The sequence below is a fragment of the Lytechinus variegatus genome, chromosome 6 (assembly GCF_018143015.1).
Source record: "Lytechinus variegatus isolate NC3 chromosome 6, Lvar_3.0, whole genome shotgun sequence".
NCBI classification, from domain to species: domain Eukaryota; kingdom Metazoa; phylum Echinodermata; class Echinoidea; order Temnopleuroida; family Toxopneustidae; genus Lytechinus; species Lytechinus variegatus.
Window position 1 is genome coordinate 20,328,623 of NC_054745.1, and position 27,998 is coordinate 20,356,620.

A 27,998-nucleotide genomic window follows, 5' to 3' on the forward strand; every position below is an offset into this window, starting at 1 on the left:
ATTTTGCGATTTTACATGGAAATTTAACTTGATCGGGTCATCCGATCAAATTAAAATATCTGTGTGTTTTTGTCTTTCAATTAAATCCTATTCCAAATCATGGAATGGGCTGAAACTTTCAAGATATGTTCTTAATTGTCTGTAACTTTTGGATATCTAATCACTAAAGATAAGATAAGTGCTTGAATGCCCATTTTTTTTATCAAAACAAGCATTGCCGAGAGAGGGCGCTATATATCCAAGATTTGAATAATTGAAATTTTCTCAGAGAAGTGCAGTTGGAAAATAACTAACGGTCTCTACGCTTCAGTAAGACTGTCATATTAGATTATATTCGATTATCAATCACATTATTGACCCTTTACAAAAGCTATACACAGGCTTTAACGCTAAGAGGACTGGTGGGGGGGGGGGGGAATGATGGCCCCCAACGCTTTGCGCGATATTTCCAAAATGCATACAGATAGCGCAACAAAATTTTACAGCTTTTTTTTTAAAGTCTCGCGCAACTTTTGAGACCAAATTCTTAATATACGGGTATAGCATCACGACCCACATGACTGTTTATGAGACAATGTGAAGCCCAAAATGGCTTATTTTTATACTTTGTGTACAAGGTCTATGGGAGATGAAATTCATTGAAGGGTGATTATTTTTCATTCTAATTGGTTTGCTTCATTAATTTAGGGTTTAATTTATTTGTTACATGGTCTGTAATAGTTTCCAATGAAAAAACAATGAAAAACAAAAGATGAAAAAGCAAATACATAGGAAATACTAAAAACAAAGAAATACATAAAGATAAAATTGGCTTATGCAATTTTTCTTTGTGGAAACATTTAACATTTATGTATGTAGTTCTCAGTGTGAAGATTTTTTTCACAGTGTGTTCCAAACTTTGATTTTTCAGACTTTGTCTACATACTGTATATAGTGCACAGTATGAAGACATTTTCACACTGTGTTCCACACTGATTGTTCAGACTTTGTCTACATGCTGTATATAGTGCACAGTATGAAGACATGTTCACATTGTGTTCCACACTGATTGTTCAGACTTTGTCTACATACTGTATATAGTGCACAGTATGAAGACATCTTCACACTGTGTTCCACACTGATTGTTCAGACTTTGTCTACATACTGTATATAGTGCACAGTATGAAGACATGTTCACATTGTGTTCCACACTGATTGTTCAGACTTTGTCTACATACTGTATATAGTGCACAGTATGAAGACATCTTCACACTGTGTTCCACACTGATTTTTCAGACTTTGTCTACATACTGTATATAGTGCACAGTATGAAGACATGTTCTGACTTTGTCTACATACTGTATATAGTGCACAGTATGAAGACATGTTCACATTGTGTTCCACACTGATTGTTCAGACTTTGTCTACATACTGTATATAGTGCACAGTATGAAGACATGTTCACATTGTGTTCCACACTGTGATTGTTCAGACTTTGTCTACATGCTGTATATAGTGCACAGTATGAAGACATCTTCACATTGTGTTCCACACTGATTGTTCAGACTTTGTCTACATACTGTATATAGTGCACAGTATGAAGACATCTTCACATTGTGTTCCACACTGATTGTTCAGACTTTGTCTACATGCTGTATATAGTGCACAGTATGAAGACATGTTCAGACTTTGTCTACATACTGTATATAGTGCACAGTATGAAGACATGTTCACATTGTGTTCCACACTGTGATTGTTCAGACTTTGTCTACATACTGTATATAGTGCACAGTATGAAGACATCTTCACACTGTGTTCCACACTGATTGTTCAGACTTTGTCTACATACTGTATATAGTGCACAGTATGAAGACATGTTCAGACTTTGTCTACATACTGTATATAGTGCACAGTATGAAGACATGTTCACATTGTGTTCCACACTGATTGTTCAGACTTTGTCTACATGCTGTATATAGTGCACAGTATGAAGACATGTTCAGACTTTGTCTACATACTGTATATAGTGCACAGTATGAAGACATGTTCACATTGTGTTCCACACTGTGATTGTTCAGACTTTGTCTACATACTGTATATAGTGCACAGTATGAAGACATCTTCACACTGTGTTCCACACTGATTGTTCAGACTTTGTCTACATACTGTATATAGTGCACAGTATGAAGACATGTTCTGACTTTGTCTACATACTGTATATAGTGCACAGTATGAAGACATGTTCACATTGTGTTCCACACTGTGATTGTTCAGAGTTTGTCTACATACTGTATATAGTGCACAGTATGAAGACATGTTCACACTGTGTTCCACACTGATTGTTCAGACTTTGTCTACATACTGTATATAGTGCACAGTATGAAGACATCTTCACATTGTGTTCCACACTGATTGTTCAGACTTTGTCTACATGCTGTATATAGTGCACAGTATGAAGACATGTTCAGACTTTGTCTACATACTGTATATAGTGCACAGTATGAAGACATGTTCACATTGTGTTCCACACTGTGATTGTTCAGACTTTGTCTACATACTGTATATAGTGCACAGTATGAAGACATCTTCACACTGTGTTCCACACTGATTGTTCAGACTTTGTCTACATACTGTATATAGTGCACAGTATGAAGACATGTTCAGACTTTGTCTACATACTGTATATAGTGCACAGTATGAAGACATGTTCACATTGTGTTCCACACTGTGATTGTTCAGAGTTTGTCTACATACTGTATATAGTGCACAGTATGAAGACATGTTCACACTGTGTTCCACACTGATTGTTCAGACTTTGTCTACATACTGTATATAGTGCACAGTATGAAGACATGTTCACATTGTGTTCCACACTGTGATTGTTCAGACTTTGTCTACATACTGTATATAGTGCACAGTATGAAGACATGTTCACATTGTGTTCCACACTGTGATTGTTCAGAGTTTGTCTACATACTGTATATAGTGCACAGTATGAAGACATCTTCACACTGTGTTCCACACTGTGATTGTTCAGACTTTGTCTACATACTGTATATAGTGCACAGTATGAAGACATGTTCACACTGTGTTCCACACTGTGATTGTTCAGACTTTGTCTACATACTGTATATAGTGCACAGTATGAAGACATCTTCACACTGTGTTCCACACTGATTGTTCAGACTTTGTCTACATACTGTATATAGTGCACAGTATGAAGACATGTTCACATTGTGTTCCACACTGTGATTGTTCAGACTTTGTCTACATGCTGTATATAGTGCACAGTATGAAGACATCTTCACACTGTGTTCCACACTGATTGTTCAGACTTTGTCTACATACTGTATATAGTGCACAGTATGAAGACATCTTCACACTGTGTTCCACACTGATTGTTCAGACTTTGTCTACATACTGTATATAGTGCACAGTATGAAGACATGTTCACATTGTGTTCCACACTGTGATTGTTCAGACTTTGTCTACATACTGTATATAGTGCACAGTATGAAGACATCTTCACACTGTGTTCCACACTGATTGTTCAGACTTTGTCTACATACTGTATATAGTGCACAGTATGAAGACATGTTCACATTGTGTTCCACACTGATTGTTCAGACTTTGTCTACATACTGTATATAGTGCACAGTATGAAGACATTTTCACATTGTTTTCCACACTGATTGTTCAGACTTTGTCTACATACTGTATTAAATGCACAGTATGAAGACATGTTCACATTGTGTTCCACACTGATTATTCAGACTTTGTCTACATACTGTATATAGTGCACAGTATGAAGACATCTTCACATTGTGTTCCACACTGTGATTGTTCAGACTTTGTCTACATACTGTATATAGTGCACAGTATGAAGACATGTTCACATTGTGTTCCACACTGATTGTTCAGACTTTGTCTACATACTGTATATAGTGCACAGTATGAAGACATTTTCACATTGTTTTCCACACTGATTGTTCAGACTTTGTCTACATACTGTATTAAATGCACAGTATGAAGACATGTTCACATTGTGTTCCACACTGATTATTCAGACTTTGTCTACGTACTGTATATAGTGCACAGTATGAAGACATCTTCACATTGTGTTCCACACTGTGATTGTTCAGACTTTGTCTACATACTGTATTAAATGCACAGTATGAAGACATGTTCACATTGTGTTCCACACTGATTGTTCAGACTTTGTCTACATACTGTATATAGTGCACAGTATGAAGACATGTTCAGACTTTGTCTACATACTGTATATAGTGCACAGTATGAAGACATGTTCACATTGTGTTCCACACTGATTGTTCAGACTTTGTCTACATACTGTATATAGTGCACAGTATGAAGACATGTTCACATTGTGTTCCACACTGATTGTTCAGACTTTGTCTACATACTGTATATAGTGCACAGTATGAAGACATGTTCACATTGTGTTCCACACTGTGATTGTTCAGACTTTGTCTACATACTGTATATAGTGCACAGTATGAAGACATCTTCACACTGTGTTCCACACTGATTGTTCAGACTTTGTCTACATACTGTATATAGTGCACAGTATGAAGACATGTTCACATTGTGTTCCACACTGATTGTTCAGACTTTGTCTACATACTGTATGTAGTGCACAGTATGAAGACATTTTCACATTGTTTTCCACACTGATTGTTCAGACTTTGTCTACATACTGTATTAAATGCACAGTATGAAGACATGTTCACATTGTGTTCCACACTGATTATTCAGACTTTGTCTACGTACTGTATATAGTGCACAGTATGAAGACATGTTCACATTGGGTTCCACACTTATTGTTCAGACTTTGTCTACGTACTGTATATAGTGCACAGTATGAAGACATTTTCACATTGTGTTCCACACTGTGATTGTTCAGACTTTGTCTACGTACTGTATATAGTGCACAGTATGAAGACATGTTCACATTGTGTTCCACACTGATTGTTCAGACTTTGTCTTCATACTGTATATAGTGCACAGTATGAAGACATTTTCACACTGTGTTCCACACTTATTGTTCAGACTTTGTCTACGTACTGTATATAGTGCACAGTATGAAGACATGTTCACATTGTGTTCCACACTGATTGTTCAGACTTTGTCTACATACTGTATATAGTGCACAGTATGAAGACATGTTCACACTGTGTTCCACACTGATTGTTCAGACTTTGTCTACATGCTGTATATAGTGCACAGTATGAAGACATGTTCAGACTTTGTCTACATACTGTATATAGTGCACAGTATGAAGACATGTTCACATTGTGTTCCACACTGTGATTGTTCAGACTTTGTCTACATACTGTATATAGTGCACAGTATGAAGACATGTTCACACTGTGTTCCACACTGATTGTTCAGACTTTGTCTACATACTGTATATAGTGCACAGTATGAAGACATGTTCACATTGTGTTCCACACTGATTGTTCAGACTTTGTCTACATACTGTATATAGTGCACAGTATGAAGACATGTTCACACTGTGTTCCACACTGATTGTTCAGACTTTGTCTACATACTGTATATAGTGCACAGTATGAAGACATGTTCACACTGTGTTCCACACTGATTGTTCAGACTTTGTCTACATGCTGTATATAGTGCACAGTATGAAGACATGTTCAGACTTTGTCTACATACTGTATATAGTGCACAGTATGAAGACATGTTCACATTGTGTTCCACACTGTGATTGTTCAGACTTTGTCTACATACTGTATATAGTGCACAGTATGAAGACATGTTCAGACTTTGTCTACATACTGTATATAGTGCACAGTATGAAGACATGTTCACATTGTGTTCCACACTGTGATTGTTCAGACTTTGTCTACATGCTGTATATAGTGCACAGTATGAAGACATGTTCAGACTTTGTCTACATACTGTATATAGTGCACAGTATGAAGACATGTTCACATTGTGTTCCACACTGTGATTGTTCAGACTTGTCTACATACTGTATATAGTGCACAGTATGAAGACATGTTCACATTGTGTTCCACACTGATTGTTCAGACTTTGTCTACATACTGTATATAGTGCACAGTATGAAGACATGTTCACACTGTGTTCCACACTGTGATTGTTCAGACTTTGTCTACATACTGTATATAGTGCACAGTATGAAGACATCTTCACATTGTGTTCCACACTGATTGTTCAGACTTTGTCTACATGCTGTATATAGTGCACAGTATGAAGACATGTTCAGACTTTGTCTACATACTGTATATAGTGCACAGTATGAAGACATGTTCACATTGTGTTCCACACTGTGATTGTTCAGACTTTGTCTACATACTGTATATATTGCACAGTATGAAGACATCTTCACACTGTGTTCCACACTGATTGTTCAGACTTTGTCTACATACTGTATATAGTGCACAGTATGAAGACATGTTCACATTGTGTTCCACACTGATTGTTCAGACTTTGTCTACATACTGTATATAGTGCACAGTATGAAGACATGTTCACATTGTGTTCCACACTGTGATTGTTCAGACTTTGTCTACATACTGTATATAGTGCACAGTATGAAGACATGTTCACATTGTGTTCCACACTGATTGTTCAGACTTTGTCTACATACTGTATATAGTGCACAGTATGAAGACATGTTCACATTGTGTTCCACACTGTGATTGTTCAGACTTTGTCTACATACTGTATATAGTGCACAGTATGAAGACATGTTCACATTGTGTTCCACACTGATTGTTCAGACTTTGTCTACATACTGTATATAGTGCACAGTATGAAGACATGTTCACATTGTGTTCCACACTGTGATTGTTCAGACTTTGTCTACATACTGTATATAGTGCACAGTATGAAGACATGTTCACATTGTGTTCCACACTAATTGTTCAGACTTTGTCTACATACTGTATATAGTGCACAGTATGAAGACATGTTCACACTGTGTTCCACACTGATTGTTCAGACTTTGTCTACATGCTGTATATAGTGCACAGTATGAAGACATCTTCACACTGTGCTCCACACTGATTGTTCAGACTTTGTCTACATACTGTATATAGTGCACAGTATGAAGACATTTTCACATTGTGTTCCACATTGATTGTTCAGACTTTGTCTACATACTGTTTATAGTGCACAGTAGGAAAACGTGTTGACACTCTGTTCCACACTGATTGTTCAGACTTTGTCTAAATGCTGTATATATTGCACAGTATGAAGACGTGTTCACATTGTGTTACACATTGATTCATCAGACTTTGTCTACATGTTGTATATAGTGCACAGTATGAAGACATGTTCACACAGTACTCCACACTGATTGTTCAGACTTTGTCTACATACTGTATTAAGTGCACAGTATGAAGACATGTTCACATTGTGTTCCACAATGATTGTTCAGACTTGTCTACATACTGTATATATTGCACAGTATGAAGACATGTTCACATTGTGTTCCACACTGTGATTGTTCAGACTTTGTCTACATGCTGTATATAATGCACAGTATTAACCCTATCTAGGCCGGGGTATTTTGGGAGTTCCTATGGCCGGGGGGGGGGCTTCCCAGGCCCCCCCAGAGATCTCGGCTGTCGACCGCGCGATTGCGCCGAAAATTGACACACGGGTTGCCTTGGACATAGTCTATAAGATTGTATAGTAATTTATTTCGTGCGAATCGCTATTAAGTGATTATGCTAATTTATGCGTAATTAGTATGCGAAATCATACTTTTTCCTCTAATTCCCTAAATAAAGCTCCAAATGTACTAATTTTTGGTATAGAAACTCTTTGTGGTGTCCTAAGCAAGAGTACATGAAAAAAATTGTGATATCAAATCATTTTCTTATGTATTATATTGTTTTTTGCAATTTCTTATGTATTTCTTTGTTCTTTTTACCTTTTGTTTTTCATTGTTTTTTCAATGAAATTTGTTGGGGACTCTTCTGTGATCATAAAAAGCATAAAATGAATACATTTAGACTAGCAAAACTAAAAATAATCATACATTTATGAAATTTGGTTGGAAAAACAATTTGCATTGACTTTGTACACGAAATCACGTTTTTGAGCAATTTTCGGTCTGACATGCACTTACATAATGTTGCATAATTTCAGAACCACATACCCGGGTGACGCAAAATTGGTCTCAAAAGTTGCGCAAGACTTGAAAGTAAAAACTCAGCGAGTGGCGCGGTCAAAAAATTTCGCACGGAGAAAATATCGCGCGATTCGTTGAGGGGGGCCTCCGAGGCCTCCCCCCGGCCTAGATAGGGTTAAGGCATGTTCACACTGTGTTCCACACTGATTGTTCAGACTTTGTCTACATACTGTATGTAGTTTAACTCAACCGTAAGTCACTTTTCAACCAAACTTAGATGGTAGATGAAGTTAAGGGGACCTGCATGTTATGCTACAGTTGGAGGTCACATGGTAAGCTTTAAGGTCATTTTCAGGTCAACATTAAATCTTACAAGCAAGACTCTTATGACACATAACTCTGCAACCGTAAGTCACTTTTCAACCAAATAGGAGACCTACATATCAATGCACAGTCAGAGGTCAGATGGTAAAGTCAAAGGTCATTTTGAGGTCATTGTCATGACATAGCTCTGCAACCGTAAGTCACTTTTGAACCAAACTTGGGTTGTACATGTAGTTGTACTTAGGATACCTTCATTTTATTGTGTTCAAAGGTCACATGGTAAGGTCAAAGGTCATTTTGAGGTCAACATTAAAGTTTATGTGCAAGACTCTTATGACAGATGTTATTCCATCCCAGTTAATTAACATTTGATACCATTCTGTTGCGTGCCCTCGCAAATCACAATATTTCTAGTTACTTTCACAATTGGGCGAGACACAACATCGCTTATACCTTTTTCTAACTGGATATTTTTTGTGTACTATCATCAAACTTCTCCATTGAATTTGACAAATTTGTGGTAAAATACTAGTGACCACCATCACCAAAGTGTTTGGATTATGATTCTCTGCCACTGCACTGGATATAAAAAGCTAAGATGAATACGACAGTGATAGAGAGGACGGACAATATCAATCTGTATCTGTATGGTTCAATAAGAAATATGCAAGGATTGGCACATCACGCTGACTTGAATAGCAGGCTACATGTTGAGTGGCTTGAGTATTGATTGATATTTAATTTATTTTTGAAGAATAATGAGTTAACTATGTCTGCAGGGAGTTTAAGGCATTCAAACTAAACATTAAGAACAAATGGATCCGGTCATAGATGGAGGATAAAGATAACAATGGAGATTTCATGTCAGAATATGTTCACAAGATAAACCAACCCGGTGTTGCTTTGTGTATTTGGTGCAAAAAGCAAAAAGAGAGCGATGTTGGCTCAGTCGGTAACGCGTCTGCCCGTCGACCAAAGATCATGGGTTCGAGTCTACCCCGGGCAGATGACTGAAGCGAGTGTGTTGTGTGTAAACGTCTCTCCCATGTTTCATAGATGCAGGCTATGTTACAATGGAAAACACTCCGTCCCTCAGATGGGACGTTAAATGGAGGCCCCGTGTAGAGGAGAGTCACCACCTTTGCACGTAAAGAACCCATTGCACTATTCGTATAAGAGTAGGGGGAAACCCCGATGTAGTGGTCCAACTGCATTCCCCCCAATCAGTTATATCGGGAGGAGAGACCTGCGGGTCACAGTGATTCAGTTCGCTTTTCGCCTCCCAGGCACAGGTGACGCCAAACAAATAATAATAATAAGTATGCTTCAGCTGTCAAAAAGGATTTGCGTGAACATGCAAGAAAAGGCGTGCATCAAAAAAGCAGGCGTGCATGCTAGAAGCAGCACCCAACAACTACCGTCAGTCTTTCAAACCTTGTCTTCAAAGTCATTGATCACAACGAGGTAAGAAGCCACATTTGAAAAACACACACAAACAAAAATGAAGAACCAAAACTGTGCGATTGTCCAAGGGATCTGTCTGGTCTCAGGATGGATTAGAATCGTTGCAGCCTTGGACACTGCCCTTCAAGCAAAGAAAATTCAAGGGTTTTTGGAGGACACCTAGTGACATCCCTAGCTGCTCCCCTACTTAATTGGCATTTTATAATTCAAGGGATAGAGCTATGTTGATCTGGCACTGCCCGTACAGTGGCTGCCGGGCCCACCATCAATTGGGAAAAAAAATCAGAGTATTTCTATATTCAGATTTGACTTTTAAAAATATAATATGGATTTTTCTTTTCGTCGCCGGTATCATTGAAATTGTGCTTCATATGTTGAATTTTCAGCCTCTTTAAAGGAAGCAGAATCGGTATTATCAGGTCTTGGACTTTTCTGAACTCTGCTGGAAAAAGTTTGTGAGTAGACCCATATTTTTTTAGATCTGTATTGGTTTATTTTCTTTTTATCCTTTTTATTTTTATTATTATTATTATTTTTTTTGGGGGGGGGAGATTTTCTGTTCTTAATGCTTGACATTATCTCCATCTCCTTTTTCATCATCATCATCATCATCATATTTGTCATTACCATAATCATCATCATCATCTTCTTCACCTTCATCGTTGTCATCATCTTCACCATCATCATTATCATCATCGTCATCTCCATCATCACCTTCATCATAATCATCTCCATCATCATCGCCATCATCATCACCAACATCACCATACTATCTCACCATTACCAACAACTTCACCACCGTCATCAACATCATTATTGTTCTTCCTCTTTCTTTTTCATCATCACCAAGCAGAAAATAACTGAATTCTATACTATCACACTTAGAGTGTTAGAGTGTTACACTTAGAGCGCATAGAGACATTTTTCATAATTGTGATATGCCCTTACAAGAACTGCTTACTATTATTATCATTACACTTTGGAACCGTTAATGATAATGATAATGAGGTAGCTAAATTTGTATAAAAAATAACTTTTGTGATGATGGCAATGATTATAGTAGTAACAATGAGAGAAATCAATTTTCAAAATATGAATATTCCTTGAATAATTTAGTTTCAGTATTCATTCAGTAGCCTCTATTTGTATGTAATTCGTAATATTTGTGAATTATCTACTTACAAATTTCAATTCCATTTCTAGTGGTTTGAGCGGGAACCGTATCAGCCGCATTGAGAAGAATGCCTTTCATGGAGCCAATTTTAGGTATTGTTTTATTCCCTATTTCTTCAAACTTGTTCCAAATATGCATATAGGAGTGATGAAGTTAAAGTTTGTTTTGGAGGTATGAAAGCCAAAGGTCAAAGTTGACAGAGGTCATGATATATATGATATGATATATATATATATATATGTGTATATATACAGTGCGTTCCACAAAAAATGAAACCGAGATTTATCAATGATTTATCATAACCTAATCACAAGTACAATAGACAAATGACCTAGGATTGTAAAGCTTAGAATCTCATCTTTCATCTGAAATTACATAGATTATTTATCATTCACGCATGAGTGAGCAAAAACAATTTGAAGAGGGGATACCATAAAGTAATTTGGCGGGCTGTATCTGGGTTTCAAAAAGAAAACCACATTTTTAATTAGTTCAATATCTGTTCTTTAATTTGATACCTCAATTGCAGAAAATGGTCAAGAAATAAAGTTCTGGTTATTTGAAATAGGGCTTGAATTTCAATAATTTCATAAAATGAAGAGGTTTTACAGGCTAGCGTTCAAACTCACTCGACACAACGTTTTGTTGACGATCAGCGATGCATTAAGTCTTTTGTTAACCATGTGATAGCTTCTGTGGGAAACCGGTGAAAACCGTTTATTTAATGAAATTAAGAAAATACAATCATTGTTTTGATGGAACATAACTTTTTTACTTCTTGACCATCTTTTGTGATCAAGGTATCAAAAAAAGAACAGATATTGAACTTTTGGGGCATGTGATTTTATTTTTGAAATTCAGATACCCCCCACCAAATGAGTTTTTTAGTATCCTTTCTTCTAATTGTTTTTGCTCACTCATGCGCGAATAAGGAATAATCTAAGTTATATCAGATGAAAGAGGAGATTCTAAGCTTTAGAATGGTAGGTCATTTGTTGATTGTTTTTGTGATTAAGTTATGATATTTATCGCTTAATCTCGGTTTTGTTTTTTCTTGGGACGCACTATATATTATATATATATATATATTTATATATACATATGTATGTATGCATGTATATACGGTGCATCCCACAAAAAACGAAACTGAGATTTATCAATGATTTATCATAACTTAATCACAAATACAATAGACAAATGACCTACGATTGTAAAGCTTGGAATCTCATCTTTCATCTGAAATTTTTTCTGTTTCTTCATTTCAGTTTATCTTTTATTCAACCAATCATAAAAACAAAGAAAAATACAATGAAAGTTTTGGACCCCTATAAGAAGCAGTGCTTGTGAATTGGGGCCCAACATATATACAACACATTAAAATTGATACAATACATAATATACAAAAGGGGCGGGGGAAGAAAAAAAGATAAACAAAGTGGCTGGCCATCATTCAACACTCTTACACACACACGCCGAACACACCATACAAGCACACATCCTAATCATCTGAAAGCAGATCATGCAGAAAGAAAAGTGAGAAAGTGAGGTAGAGAAAGATAGATAGAAAGAGAAAAGGAAAAGGAAGAGAGAGGGAGGGAAAGAGATAGAGGGAGGAGAGAGAGAGAGGGAGGAGAGAGAGAGAGGATAAGAAGAGAAAAGGAGATTACTTAGATAATTTATCACTCATGCATGAGTGATCAAAAACAATTTGAAGAGGGAATACCAAAAAGTAATTTGGCGGGCTGTATTTGGGTTTCAAAAAGAAAACCACATTTTTAATTTGATACCTCAATTACAGAAAATAGTCAAGAAATAACAAAGTTCTGGTTATTTGAAATAATACTTGAATTTCAATAATTTCATCAAATTAAGAGGTTCTACAGGCTAGTGTTCAAACTCACTTGACAATCATGTTTTGTTGACGATCAGCCATGCATTAAGTCTTATGTGAACCATGCGATAGCGTCTGTGAGAAACCGGTGAAAACACGTTCGAGGGAACATTACTTTTTTAACTTCTTGACCATTTTTTGTGATTGAGGTATCAAATAAAAGAGCAGATATTGAACCTTTTAGTCATTTGATTTTTTTTTTGAAATTCAGATACCCCCAGCCAAATGAGTTTTTGGTATCCTTTCTTCAAATTGTTTTTGCTCACTCATGCATGAATGGGGAATTATCTAAGTAATATCAGGTGAAAGGGGAGATTCTAAGCTTTACATTGGTAGGTCATTTGTCTATTGTATTTATGATTAAGCTATGATAAATCATCGCTTAATCTCGGTTTCGTTTTTTCTGGGACGCACTGTATATATATTGGTCTGTACCCCAGACTCAGTTATATAAAACATGTTAAAAATCTTGAAAACTCTTAGACATCTGTACTAAAGCATGCGTAAATGAGAAAAGAGTCTTTACCCCAGACCCAGTTATTTCAAAACTTAAAAACTTGAAAACTAAGACCCACTATCGATTGGAATAACATGGATATAGAGTGTAGTCTTTTGATGCTCCAGACCTGGTTATTTAAAATTTGATGATCCTGTACTAAAGCATTTTTTTTCAGAAGTAATTAAAAACTGCAACACCTCACCGTCTACCAAATTAAGAACCTGTAAAAATGAATATAGAATGTAGTTTTTACCCCAGACCGTGTTACATGTATATCAGTAATAAAAAGATCAAATTCAAGACCCCACCGTCTCATTCATGTGGAATAAGATGAGTATAAAGTTTAGTCTTTTACTCCAGACCGGTTGATTAAACAAATTCAAAACTATTAAAGCCCCGCCATCATCCAATACTAAGACTCTGTAATAAAGAACATGTATATAACGTATTCTCGATTCTCCAGACCCATTTATTCAAACAAATCTTCAAGACCCCACAGTCTCATTTATGTGAAAAAGGGGGGGGTTCTTATTTTTATTTGGCAACCAGTCAATTTCATGTGAAAAAAGATGGATATAGATGAAAAAAGATGGATATAGATGAATAAAGATGGATATAGAGTGTAGTCTTTACTCCAGACCGGTGATTAAAAAACCTTCAAAATTAAGACCCCAAACCAAGACTCTGTTATAAAGCAAGGGTACATAACGTAGTCTTTACTCAAGGTTTCCTGTGAAAATTTTTCATTAGCACATATCCCGTTGTCATGTTTGCACATATGCTGTCGATGAATTTTGACAGATTTGCACATTCCCCGGCATGGCGTTTGCACAAAATCCTGGCGAAATTTTGCGCATATACTGTTGTTTGCACATATCTTGGCTCCACAAGTTTACATGGTAAAGTCAAAGTTTACTTCGCAAGACTTATGACAAATGTTATTCCATCCCAGTTACTGTATTTCACAATGAAGTTTTGATGCAATTCTGTTCCTGCCCTCACAAATCACAATATATCTGGTTATTTTCATGAGTGGGCGAGAAACGAAATCGCTTATAGATGTTTTGTTTACCCTTTTTACCACTGAATTCTTTAATTCTCATAGGCTTTGTACAGCTAGGGATTATTATTATATTATTATAGTTTTGTTTTTCTTCTGCATTCAATTAGTCTGCTCACCTGTAGTAAAGCCACATGTGTGTGTGTGTGTGTGTGTGTGTGTAATTGAGTTTTTTCAGACGTGTATCAATCAGGTATGATTATTTACATCTGGGACCGACCTTTAGCATCACCATCCGAAAGATGTAACATGGTCTTGAACCTCAAGCCTCTCCATCACTTTGTAAATTCCCTACCTCATGCACCTTGGATTACAGGCGAACGCCATAATGCCCAGTGCTTGAATATCATTACACTGTTAAAGGGGTACTCCAGGCAGAAAAATAATATGATTTGAACAGATTAAGAAAAAAACAGACAAACAATTCAGTCACTGAAAATTTGATCAAAATCAGCCAAAGAATAAAAATGTTATGTCATTTTTTAAGATTTGCATTATTCTGGTGAAACAGTTCTCTGGGCATTTCTTCATGAATATTCAATGAGCAAACTGATGATGTCATATCCACTCTTGTTCTTTTGCATTTTATTGTATGAAATTCATAGTTTTTTTCTTTAAGAACCAAAATCTTGGAATAACAGCTGATTAAATGCATTAGATATTCATTACCTCCAAATTATTTCATACTAAAGAAGACATATCATTCACATGTGTATGAAAAAATGTAACAATTATGATTTCAATGTAATAAAATAAGAACAAGGAAAGTGGGGATATGACATCATCAGCTGATCTAATGAATATTCATGACAACGTGCATATAACCGTTTTTACAATATATTGCTAAAATTAAAAATTTCATAACTTCGCTCTTTGTAATCAGATTTTGATGAAATTTTTAGCATTTTGCTCTGTGAATTTGACTCTATTTAGATATTTTTATCGCTGAGCATTGCCTTTAAGTCTAATACCCAGTTACCCCCCATTTCCAGTTTATTTACTTATTATTTTTGCTTTGTCAAACTAATGTTTGTTTTTAACACAGTACATCTAACCATAAAATGTCAAATATTATTAAACAAAATGTCAGATCATTATTCAAACTAAAAATGTGCTATTTCAAAATGGAATAACAGTTTACCCTCTATCATGTTGATCATTATATATTTTTTCATTTCACTCCTAGGTATATTGACCTTAAAAATAACCCAATAGTTCAAATAGACTCCTTCGCCTTTACCTCGATTACAGCACATACCTTGTAAGTATACCAAATTGCGTACCGTAAGGGCGCTAGTATTCAACCCGTTTGGAGAGTTTCCTCAAATGTATAGTAATATGGAATTCACCTTAATTTCAGACCTATCTTATTTCCAAGAGCAAATGCTGGTTATTTCTTTTATGCGTTATTTTTTTCTTCACCCGTCAACTGTGTGCGTGGGCTATCGAATTATACGGTGATTGTTTTTGGCATAAATATTCAAACCCAGCAATGAAAGATGGCCCTGTCTCTCAATCTGCCCTTGTCCCATCCGACTATGGACTAGACTATTTGAGATGAGACCAAACAGAGAATTAAAGCCAGAGACTTGCGTAGATCTAGACTTAGTTTAGCAATCCAAACCATTTTGAGATTCGCTATCTATCATCACTAGGTTGAATACTAGTGCAATTCAGTGCAAAAGGTCATTGCCGCATAATTCAATCCTCCGCGCATATATTCGGCAGATTAAGAAAATACCAACAACAGATTACCCTGGAAATAACGAAAGTATGAAATTGAGATAAATTCCCTATTTCTAAATATCTGGGGAAATTTGTCCAAATCTTTGAATTATGCCGGGTTGAATACTATTGCCCATATGGTATGTATAATTTTGACCTGCTAGCCCAAAACACATAAATAAGTTCTTGGGGAAGGTTCTCTGTAAAAAGTTAAATTTGGTAATTTGGTCTTCAAAACAAACAAAAAATACATAAGAAAATGAGCTTATCTGAAAGAGTTCTTCTTTCGCTGTTTAAATATTTGAAGTAGTAAAGCAGTGGTGTATGGAGCAAAAAAAATTGAGGGGGCCATATATGGCACATCAGACAAATTTAGAAAATGCGACTGAGCAATCAACCAATCAAAAATTTTGACATTTTTGATGACAAAAATCCAATTTGTGATTGATTTTGACATTCAGAATATAATATTGTATTTCACCCTTCTTTTTTCCCTTTCTTTACTTAATTCCTCATTTTTGTCATGCCTGCATAGCAGAGCGAGTTTATAGGCACCGCTTTTCTGGAGGTGATGATGGTGTCGTTGTCAACATCAAATCTTAATCTAAGGTTAATTTTTTCAAATCATATAACTTAAAAAGTTATATGGACCTAGTTCATGAATTGGAATCAAGGTAAATCAAGTATGACTGAACATCCTTCCTTGGTTTCAGGTCATGTGACCAAGGTCAAAGGTCATTTTTAGGGTCAATGAACTTTGGGCATGATGGGGGTATTTGTTGAATTTCCATCATGACTTTTAATGTTTATGGAGCTAGTTCATAAAACTTGGACATAAAGGTAATCATATATCACTGAACATCCTATGTGAGTTTCAGGTCACATGACAAGGGTCGAAGGTCTTTTAAGGTCAATCAATTTTGGCCATTTTGTAGGTAATTTTTTTAATAATTATAATCATAATTACTTTTAAAGTTTATGGATATAGTCAATAAAATGTGGACATATGGATAATTCAATATAAATGCTCATCTTGCACAAGTTGTAGGTCACTTGATCAAGGTCAAATGCCATTAAAGGTCAGTGAACATAGTAGGATAATATTACATGAATGGTGTTTTTGTGAATAATTATTTTATAGTCATTTTCAAAGTCAGCACTGCAGCTGCGATATTGAATCACGTAATGCAAGCGAGACTGCTAGAGGTGCTCCACCTGTTTTCTTGGTAGTGATATTTTCCTTTTTTGGGGGGGGGGGGGGCAAGCACCTCAGCCTCCCATCTCTACACCACTGTTGTAAAGTTGAATAAAATGCAAGGTACAAGAGTTTCTTTGACACCCTATCTCGTGGACTGCTTGGAAATTGCACTGAGAGTGCTCTATGAACCCCACATTTTGAAGCTGTCGTTTGGTCTCTTCTGCTTTAATCAAGTGCTTTACAGAGTTATTGTTAAACAATTTTCACGACTTATACGTTAATACTTTAATAGGATGTGCCTTTTACACTCAATATAAACATCAAAATTTATTTTGGCTTCCTTGTTGCCGCTTTTTGGGTGGCTGGTCAAATTTATAAAAATATGGATGAATATTGTAGATCCCTTACTCGTGTTGGTGATCAATTTTTAAAATGTTTGTTTATTTTTTTTATTTTGGCATTAGCGCGATGTTTATTTGCCCTCAATAGACCGGTTTACTAACATAGTCAAATTTTATGCATACCAGGTTAACAAAGGTTGCCTCTGAAAACCAGAAAGCTTGCCTGAGGTTTGCCCGACATAGCAACAGCTAATGTATGCAAAGTGGATTCCAAGTATTGAAATACCATTTTCAGGTACAGGTTAATGGAATAACTCGTTACTAGGCCCCGAGGGAAGAAACATCCATAAATTTGACTACATTAGGAAACGGGTCTATTCCAAAGACGGTGCTGGTAAAGCATCCATCTATCACACTGTCCAATGTAAGGCTTGAAGCCTCTTGAATGGTAAATGTCCACATATCAGCTAGATCTTTACTCTGCAGGTGCATCTCAGCATGATAGATGAGAACCTCTACCAGTCTATGTTTATGATCATTACATTGCAGGGAACACAAACTGAACCAATACTGTGTGTTGTCTATCATTGAGAACGAAATTCCTAGAACTTTTTTTATTTTTTTATTCAAATGGTCTCAAAGAAACTCTTGCTTCTCAACTTTACATCTCCAAGGTTTGTGGAATAATTTCTCTTTCACATGAGCAAATTTTCTGATTTTTTTGCTTTTTGAAGACCAAATAGCTATTTTGCCTCTTTACAGAAAACCTTCCAGTGGGACTTATTAGCCCGAACTTACAAAGGTGGTTTTGAAAACCATCGATTGTACTGTACTGGTGCGTGCTTTTGTCACAGTACACCAATTTGATTATCAAGATTTATTCACAGTCGAAAACAGTCTACTCATTTATTGAAAACAGTTAATTCATCAAAACAGTATACTCATTAATTCAAAACAATAGACTCGTGAATATAATAGCGTACTCAACCATGGTAACAGGCATCAATTTCACACACTGTGTTGGTTGTGTGCATCAGAATTGGACATTCTTTTAATATACATGTATGTGTTAAATAAGCGTAATTTATACAGGAAATCTGTGTAAACCATGGGTTCAACCAATTGTTTTCAAAACCACCTTTGTGAATTTGGGCCATTTTTGTCTCACCTGATAGCAGAGTGAGACTATAGGCGCCGCTTTTTCCGGCGTAAACATCAAATCTTAATCTGAGGTTAAGTTTATGAAATGACAGCATAACTTAGAAAGTATATGGACCTAGTACATGAAACTTGGCCATAAGGTTAATCAAGTATAACTTAACATTCTGCCTAAGTTTCATGTCACATGACTAAGGTCAAAGGTCATTTAGGGTCAATGAACTTAGACCATGTTGGGGGAATCAACATCAAAATCTTAACCTCAGGTTCAGTTTTTGAAATGTCATCATAACTTAGAAAATAATTATATGGACCTAGTTCATGAAACTTGGACATAAGGTTAATCAAGTATCACCAAACATCCTGCATGAGTTTCACGTCACATGACCAAGGTCAAGGTCATTTAGGGTCAATGAACTTTGGCCGAATTGGGGTATCTGTTGAATTACCATCATAACTTTGAAAGTTTATGGATCTGATTCATGAAACTTGGACATAATAGTAATCAAGTATCACTGAAAATCCTTTGCAAGTTTCAGGTCACATGATCAAGTTCAAAGGTCATTTAGGGTCAATAAACTTTGGCCGAATTGGGGGTATTTGTTGAATTACTATCATAACTTTGAAAGTATGTTGGTCTAGTTCATAAAACTTGGACATAAGAGTAATCAAGTATCACTGAACATCCTTTGCACATTTTAGATCACATGACCAAGGTCAAAGGTCAATTAACTTTGGCCATAATGGGGGTATCTGTTGAATTACCAACATAACTTTGAAAGTTTAAGGATCTGACTCCTGAAACTTGGCCATAAGAGTAATCAAGCATCACTGAACATCCTGTGCGAGTTTCAGGTCTCATGATCAAGGTTATAAGTTCATGGAAGGACAGTGAACTTTGGCCACGTTGGGGTATTTGTTGAATTACCATCATATCTCTGTCAGTGTATTGGTCTAGTTCATGAAACATGGAAATAAGAGTAACCATACAGTATCACTGAACATCTTGTGCGAGTTATAAGTTTTCAAAGTCAGCACTGCTGCTATATTGAATTGCGTGATGCAGGTGAGACCGCCAGAGGCATTCTACTTTTTGCTTTTGGGCAGGTAGATTACAGATGTGTGAAATAAAGCTATATATGAACATGTTTGTGTGAACAAATAGGAAGCCATTATGATGAATGCAACCTTTTTTTTCCTTCATATAAAGATTTCATTAAAAATCAAACACGAAAGCAATTTAATATACAGAAAAATCATGAAGCGAACATGTTTACAACAACTGTACATGCGTACTTTTATCTACATGTATTGATAAAACAAAATTATGTTTTGGACTGAGAACCACTAGCTACTATGTCATGCAGTGTAGTTTCAAAATATTAATGCATGTTTGTTTTTCCCCATTTTACATGTATGCATACAGAGACTTTGAAAACGTTCAGGGAACTCATATTTCTTCGAAGGCATTTAACAACATTAATGCAATGATTAGATGGTAAGAGAATCATTGCCATTGTACTCGGTGCCGAAGCCCTGTTCCACACAAATCTAACTTTTTATTGTTTTTCGCACAGTCTACGGCAGAGATCTCAAGGTCTGCAAGGCCCCCCCCCATATCTCCCAAAATACCCTGGCTGGCCTAGATCGGATAAAGAGTGTAGTGGAAATAGTAGGATTAGTAGTATTAGTAGTAGTAGTAGTAGCAACAGTGGTAGTAGTATCAGTAGTAGTAGTAGTAGTAATAGTAGAAATATCAGTAGTAGTATCAGTAGTAGTAGTAGTAGTAGCAGTAGTAGTATCAGTAGTAGTAGTAGTAGTAGTAGTATCAGTAGTAGTAGTAGTAGTATCAGTAGTAGTATCAGTAGTAGTATCAGTAGTAGTATCAGTAGTAGTAGTAGTAGTAGTATCAGTATCAGTAGTAGTATCAGTAGTAGTATCGGTAGTAGTATCGGTAGTAGTATCGGTAGTAGTATCAGTAGTAGTGTCAGTAGTAGTAGTAGCAATAGTAGTATCAGTAGTAGTATCAGTAGCAGTAGTAGTAGAAGTATCAGTAGTAGTAGTAGTATCAGTAGTTGTAGTAGTAGCAGTAGTAGTATCAGTAGCAGAAAACGTTCAGGGTACTCATATTTCTTTGAAGGCATTTAACAACATTAATGGACTGAATAGATGGTAAGGGAAGAGTGTAGTGGAAATAGTAGAATTAGTAGTATTACTAGTAGTAGGAGTAGTTGTAGTAGTAGTAGTTGTAGTAGTAGTAGTTGTTGTTGTAGTAGTAGTAGTAGTTGTAGTAGTAGTTGTAGTAGTAGTCATTGTAGTAGTAGTAGTAGTAGTAGTAGTAGTAGTAGTAGTAGTAGTAGTAGTAGTAGTAGTAGTAATTGTTGTAGTAGTAGTAGTAGTAGTAGTAGTTGTAGTAGTAGTTATAGTAGTAGTAGCAGTAGTAGAAATAGTAGTGGGAGTAGTTACTGTGTAGCAGTAATAGTAGTAGTTCATGTAGTATAGTGAGTGAGTGTATTACCGGCCGGCATTGTATTACCGAACACATGCATTGTATGCGTCAGAAATTAATTTCATACGCTCAAAACTTTGCAACATCCTTCCAAAGGGAACTTAAATAGAAAGATGATGAAAAATTTTCAAAGTCTTAATATTCTAAAGATAATGATATATGGTAAAAATATCTCATCAGTTATTTTTGTTGTTATCTCAACTTTTCCTAAAGAAAACACACGTTCGGTAATACGATGCCTTTTTCAAGTGACAAAATATTTCACATGCAAAGAGGGGTCCGACTGGAAGCTACATTGTAATATCGGTAGAAGGAAAAACGATTTCTGCATAATTTTTTATATATTTATATTTTGTAGATAATTGTGTATTTATGGTGAAAGTTTGGTGAGTTTTATGAGAATAATGTGTTTGATATGATTGAATTCATGAAAAGTGTTCAGTAATATGATCCACTACCATACTAGTGGTAGGAGTAGTAGTAGAAGGTGAAGTAGGAGTAGGATTAGTACTAGTATTGGTGATTGTGCGGCCGTGATCTGGCAAAACTACATCACTGTTCGAGCTTGAATATTTTACATTGCTTCTTTTGCTTTTCTTGGAAAAGTGGAAAATGGTATATCGATTTTTTTTGTTTTCCTTTGATCTGCGGAACTTATATAAGCTATTGGCACCAAAAACTAGATGATTTACTCATTTAATCTTCTAATTTTCCACTTTTTTTAAAACATACGCACTTTTGCCTGATAAAATCGATGACACACTCCGAGCTTTTTATCAGGCAAAACTACGTATGTTCTAACTTATCAGGCAAAACTACGTATGTCACAAGGTACGCGGCCGCGTGGCAAATGTTTATCAGGCAAAACTACGTATGTCACAAGGTACGCGGCCGCGTGGCAAATGTTTATCAGGCAAAACTACGTATGTCACAAGGTACGCGGCCGCGTGGCAAATGTTTATCAGGCAAAACTACGTATGTCACAAGGTACGCGGCCGCGTGGCAAATGTTTATCAGGCAAAACTACGTATGTCCTCCGCATGGCAAAGACTTATCAGGCAAAACTACGTATCTCTTAAACATTGCGAAATTATCAGGCAAAACTATCCGGTGTCTCTGCCGCGCATTTTTACACATAAGTTACACACATTGAAGCATGCACACACAATCGGCAAACGCATGTGCAGCCGCGGCGGCAGACCATCATGCAGACAGTTAGCTGCGCGTTCGCTCTGCGGTATAATTTACGAGGGCGACCGGTAAAATGCAGAATTTGGGAGATACGTAGTTTTGCCTGATAAATCACCTTCTTCTTTTGCGGCTATTGTTCTGGCAAAACTACGTAAGTAGACTTACATAGTTTTGCCTTTTAATTCTCGTCAAAGCTTGAAAAACTACTTTTGTAAGTCGACTTACTTAGTTCTGCCTTTTAAATTTAGTGATTTTTTAGAGAATTTTACAAAAACTGGATTTCGAATCTCCCAAAATAATTGGAGTTAGAATTTGAAATTTTGACAGATGAAAGAGCGTATTCAATATTATAAGAAACACTAAAAAACTGAAAAACGCCAAAAAATGACTTACGTAGTTTTGCCAGATCACGGCCGTGTGGTAGTAGTAGTTGTAATTGAATGAATCTATTCAATAGGTAATTGAATAGATTATTTGAACAAGGTAAATATCTTCCATAGGCTGTTTATTCATTTTTATGCGCCCATCCTACGTGATGTATTATAGTATCACGAATCCATCCATCCATCCGTTTTCTTTTCTTTGTAAATGCGATAACTTGTGTTTAAAGAGAAATGCCAGTAGTTGCAGTAAACACTGATTTCATATGAGAAAGTCTGTAAAACCAGGCTTAATTGTCAGAATATCATCGAGGATCTAGATCTGGTACAGTTACATAAACTGAACTTTGTGAAATCTTGAAATCTACGCTGAAAAATGTTCACACTGAAGATCACCAACACAGATAGGCACACGTGGGACAGTGTATTATTATTGCTGGAATAAAGACCCGACGGAAGTGACCGAATCTGCGCTTATTTTGCTTATTTCTCAGCAATTACACAATATACAAACAGACACTTGGATGGTCATTATATTAGATTCTGTAAAAAGTCATTTTGAGATCATTACGAAAACTGGAATTTATCTTTAACCCTAAAAGGACTGGGCTATTTCAGATGTATTGAGGGCAGAGTGGAGGGGCATCTCGGCCGCCGTTTACGTGATCACGCCGAAATTTGGCTCGCACATTCTTTTCCACATCAACTACTAGCCAATACAAAAAATTCCCGAAAATGATTATTTTTTATTTATTATGAATAAAATATGCAAATCTATTCATGGAAAACATTATTTGCATATTTAACATCCAATTTCACTTTAGTTTTTCTTTTTTATTCCAGATGTCATTTTTTCAAATTTAATTTAAAGGTTTCCATAAAGAAAAATTGTGAAAGTGAATTTTTCCTTTGTACATGTACATGTATTTCTTTGTTTTTTTATTTCTTCGTTTTTCATTGCTCTTTTTCAATGGAAATTATAACAGACCATTTATCAATTAAACCCTAAATTAAGCAGACCAAATAGAATGAAAAAACAATCACCCTCTTATGAATTTCATCTCCCTTAGACTTTGTAAAAAAAGTATTAAAAATGTGCCATTTTCGGCATGACATTGTCTTGTTAAAAGTCACATACCATCGTGACGCTATATCCGTATGTTGCGAAGTTGGTCTCAAGGTTTTGCGAGACTTCAAAGAAAAATTTGTAAAATTTTACAGCGTTATCTTTTTTCGTTTCGAAATATTGCGCCAAGGGTTGGGGGGCATGATGGCCCCCAAGTCCTTTTAGGGTTAACTTAATCTAGGCTCACATAATTTGGTGTGTATAATACTAGCACGGATCACAGGATGCCTATTGATTTTGAGATCAAAAGGTCGAAGGTCAAGGTCTCAGTAACATGTTTTCATCTCACCTTCCTGAAGTCTTTGTAAATGCAATGAATTTAGTTTAACTTAACCTAGGTTCATATAATTTGGTGTGATACTAGCATGGACCCCAGGAATTCCATCCATTTTGAGGTCAAAAGGATAAAGGTCAAGTCATCACCTTCCACTTTTGTTGCTTGACTAATAACTCCGTTTTCCACGTTACAGGCGGGCGCATTATGTGCATGCCCCGGCCAGCAAATTAAATGTTTTAAACGATTGAACTCCTCCCAATTGAACATGTGCCAATAAAACGAATCATTTTTTTAGTGTTTGCCAGCGAATGAACAACGCAGTTACATGTAGATGGGAAATTAGTTATCTCAAATGACCTCAAGGACATCATTAGTGTGTAGGTGTGGTGGTGTAGTGGCTCAATCACTTGACTCTTAAACCAAGGGTCAATGGTTCAAATCCCACCCAGCACGTATGTTCTTTGGCAAGGCACTTATCCACGTTTGTCAATTTCCACCCAGCTGTTAAATGGATACCTAGTAGGATGTGAATGTCAATGTGATTAGATTGGCATGTACGCACTGATAAACCGTTGCTTGGCCAGGATACTCCCCAGGGAATGTAGATGGTGCACTGAAGCACTATACAAATGTAATTATTTATAATTATTATTATTATTACATAATACGCCCGCCTGTAACGTGGAAAATGGAGTTATTAGTCAAGCAACAAAAGTGGAAGGTGGTGACTTGACCTTTGTCCTTTTGACCTCAAAATCGATGGAATTCCTGGGGTCCATGCTAGTATCACTCCAAATTATATGAACCGAGGTAAATGATTCATCAGGGTAAAATCAACACGCCTTCCTTTTCACAGTAGATCAATCTTTTAATATTTTTATGAAAATTAATAACCTTTTAGAAAGCTCAGAAAAGTCAGTAACTTTGTGAGAGTGCAGCAAAAGAAAGAGAAAGATAGAGAGGGAGAGCGCACGCAATCATGTAATTTGCTGTTGGTGATTATGATGATGATGGTGATGAAAATGATGACAATGATGATGGAGTTGATGATTGGAGAATTCAAATCCTACAACCGGAATCTGATGAATATTCATAATCGAAATGTAATGAACACTCTTATTTCTGAGTGTCTCAGCCATGATTTGTATATGAAGGAACCTTTTAAACACGAAATATCAGTGGCACTGTAATAATAAGGATACAAAATAAAGGTTTCGATCCTATCGAAAAAATATACATTTATATATATTGATATAATTGGTCATCGGCATCACGAAGTGTCTCAGAGGTCTGAGTCAATCCAGAATCAAAGAATAATTTTAATTTGTTAATTTCTAATGAGATGCAAATTGTTAAATATCTCGTTAAATTTCAGAGTCTTTTATTTTTCATGATCGATCACTTGTGTTGGTATTCAAAATAAAAAAGTAAATTCTAAAAGCTAGAAATTAAACACAAGTTTCTCAAAATTGGTTCATGACCTCAGAAAGAAGGTGATCTGTGAAGGTGATCTAATTGGTGATCTGTCCTGATCAAACTTGAGCTGATCGAAGACTTTGTCTTTTGCCAAATGAAGTTCAAACTGCTTTTTATTCTACAGATTGAACAGAATTTTAATCTATTGAAAGTGTGTTTAGATTGAATGCAAATTTAGTGTGAAAAGTCAGTTTCTCTTAAAGGTAGTTTTCAATTGTTTCAAACAAACATTTTTTTTCTCCAGGTCTTGGGTAAATGGGCGGATCGAGTTACTTGAAGACCAAGCATTCCATGATATTTCTTTTCAGAGTCAATTACCAAATGCCGACATGTAGGTATCATGTAGGAAGAATAAAAAAATTTATGTGAAAATTAGTATTTTCTGTGAAATGTGAGTATATTTTATTTTAATGCTGGGTAAAATATGAAACTGTGTTTTAACCCTGTAATGATTAGTGATGGGAATGTTGGCCCACTTCAGTGCTTTCCAGTGTAAGTTTGGTTGGATAGAGATGAAGATGCAAAATGGTGATTTGGTCAGCATTGGCGGCAATTTCATAGGCAACGCAGCACACCCCAAATATCAGAGATATTTGTGTAATTCAGTAATAGTGAGCAAATAGTCACCGTTGGTGAAGGTGATGATTTTCCAGGTAAGCTGGATGTTGCTATCTTTCCGAAGCAAATCTGAGGAAAGATAGCGAGTACATCCAACTCACCGCGAGAGAGATAGTTTGCCTCATCAAATGAAATCAAGAGCTGAATATGATATAATTATGCTTTATATGTCACATGTGGAAGAACGATTAAAAAAAGAAACCAATTATCACCTGGGAACCGTTGCATAAAACTTTTTGCCATAATAAAACTCTGGCAAATAAACAAAAACTGTGCAAAAAAATTATTCCATTGAAAATTGCACTTGAAAAAACTCTGGCAAAAGTTTCATGCAATGGTTCCCTGGTATTTATACTTCTCAAAAAGAAGGAAATTGTATCTTAAGAGATTAAGGTTTCCTTAAACTCTGTTTTTTTTTCCTGCTAGAATGTATGTAAATTGTGCACAAGCATCAGGTTCTTGCTCAAATTGGGTAAATTGTGACCTCACAAAAGAATTTCACAACAAAACAAATGAAGGGCAAAGCACTGTTATTTCGCGTAATGATTTACTACTAGCGCGTATGTAGACTGCGCATGCAACTAGATCATTACTGCATGTAATGGAGAAAATGGAACTAAAAATTGAGTGGCAAAAGCCTCTTATTTTGCACAAACTCAAAATAACACAATGCATTATGAAGCTATGGGATGAAGTGATCAGCGAAACAAAAAATTCACCGCGAGTGAATGATTGATAGCCAAACTACTTTTTATCACATGACTGACATTTAACCAATTCTCTAGCAAGATTTTTCATATAATATTTTCATATAGTATTTATTAATTAGATTTTAAAAATATTTTCTTTCCTTCCCCCCCCCTTCCATACAGGGATTTCATTAATTGCAAAATAGTGGAAGTAGAAGGAAGGATAATTAGTGGAAACTCGAAGTTCATAAAATTGTAAGTGATAAAGTTATTGATATAAGAAAACTGGATTGAGCCACATAAAACTCTTTTGAGGCCACTGGAAATACTTAGACATAAGGGTCAAGCTCACACAATAAGACTACACTTTACTTTCGCATGTGTGTGTTATTTCTTATGTGTTGGTATCTGGCCCAATAGATACCGGTATTGTTAAATGTGTCATGGAATACTCCTGTGGCTTCCAGGATGTGTGCGCTGCAGCATGTGAGCTCCATCCAGTCTTCTTATATCAATGGATAAAGTGAATAAATGGACATTGAGCGTGAACAAACACAGAGGGCCCCGCCGCTTTGCGTATGTGTGGGCATAGAGATGTATGTTTGTCACGGGGCAATCAGACTCCCATCACTCACGTGTCAAATCACAGCTCATGAAAATAAGGTAATAATTAAAAAACTGGGCTGAGATGTGTGGCCCCTCATGCATGCATTATTTGGCAGCTGATAATTGGACTTCAAAGGTTTTACTGTCGAGTTTAGATTTTACATCAGGAA

General features: G+C 36.0%; 1 protein-coding gene across 1 annotated transcript in view; it reads left to right on the plus strand.

The window, feature by feature from the left end:
* Positions 1-27,481, plus strand: part of LOC121417626 (leucine-rich repeat-containing protein 15-like) — an 82,920-nt gene extending 55,439 nt beyond the window's left edge. Inside the window, exons 19-24 of the mRNA XM_041611362.1 lie at positions 10,297-10,365; positions 11,114-11,176; positions 15,721-15,795; positions 20,383-20,454; positions 26,160-26,246; positions 27,406-27,481. Of these exons, the coding sequence (XP_041467296.1) occupies positions 10,297-10,365; positions 11,114-11,176; positions 15,721-15,795; positions 20,383-20,454; positions 26,160-26,246; positions 27,406-27,481 (442 nt within the window). The remainder of the gene's footprint in view (positions 1-10,296; positions 10,366-11,113; positions 11,177-15,720; positions 15,796-20,382; positions 20,455-26,159; positions 26,247-27,405) is intronic.
* Positions 27,482-27,998: the final 517 nt, after the last annotated feature.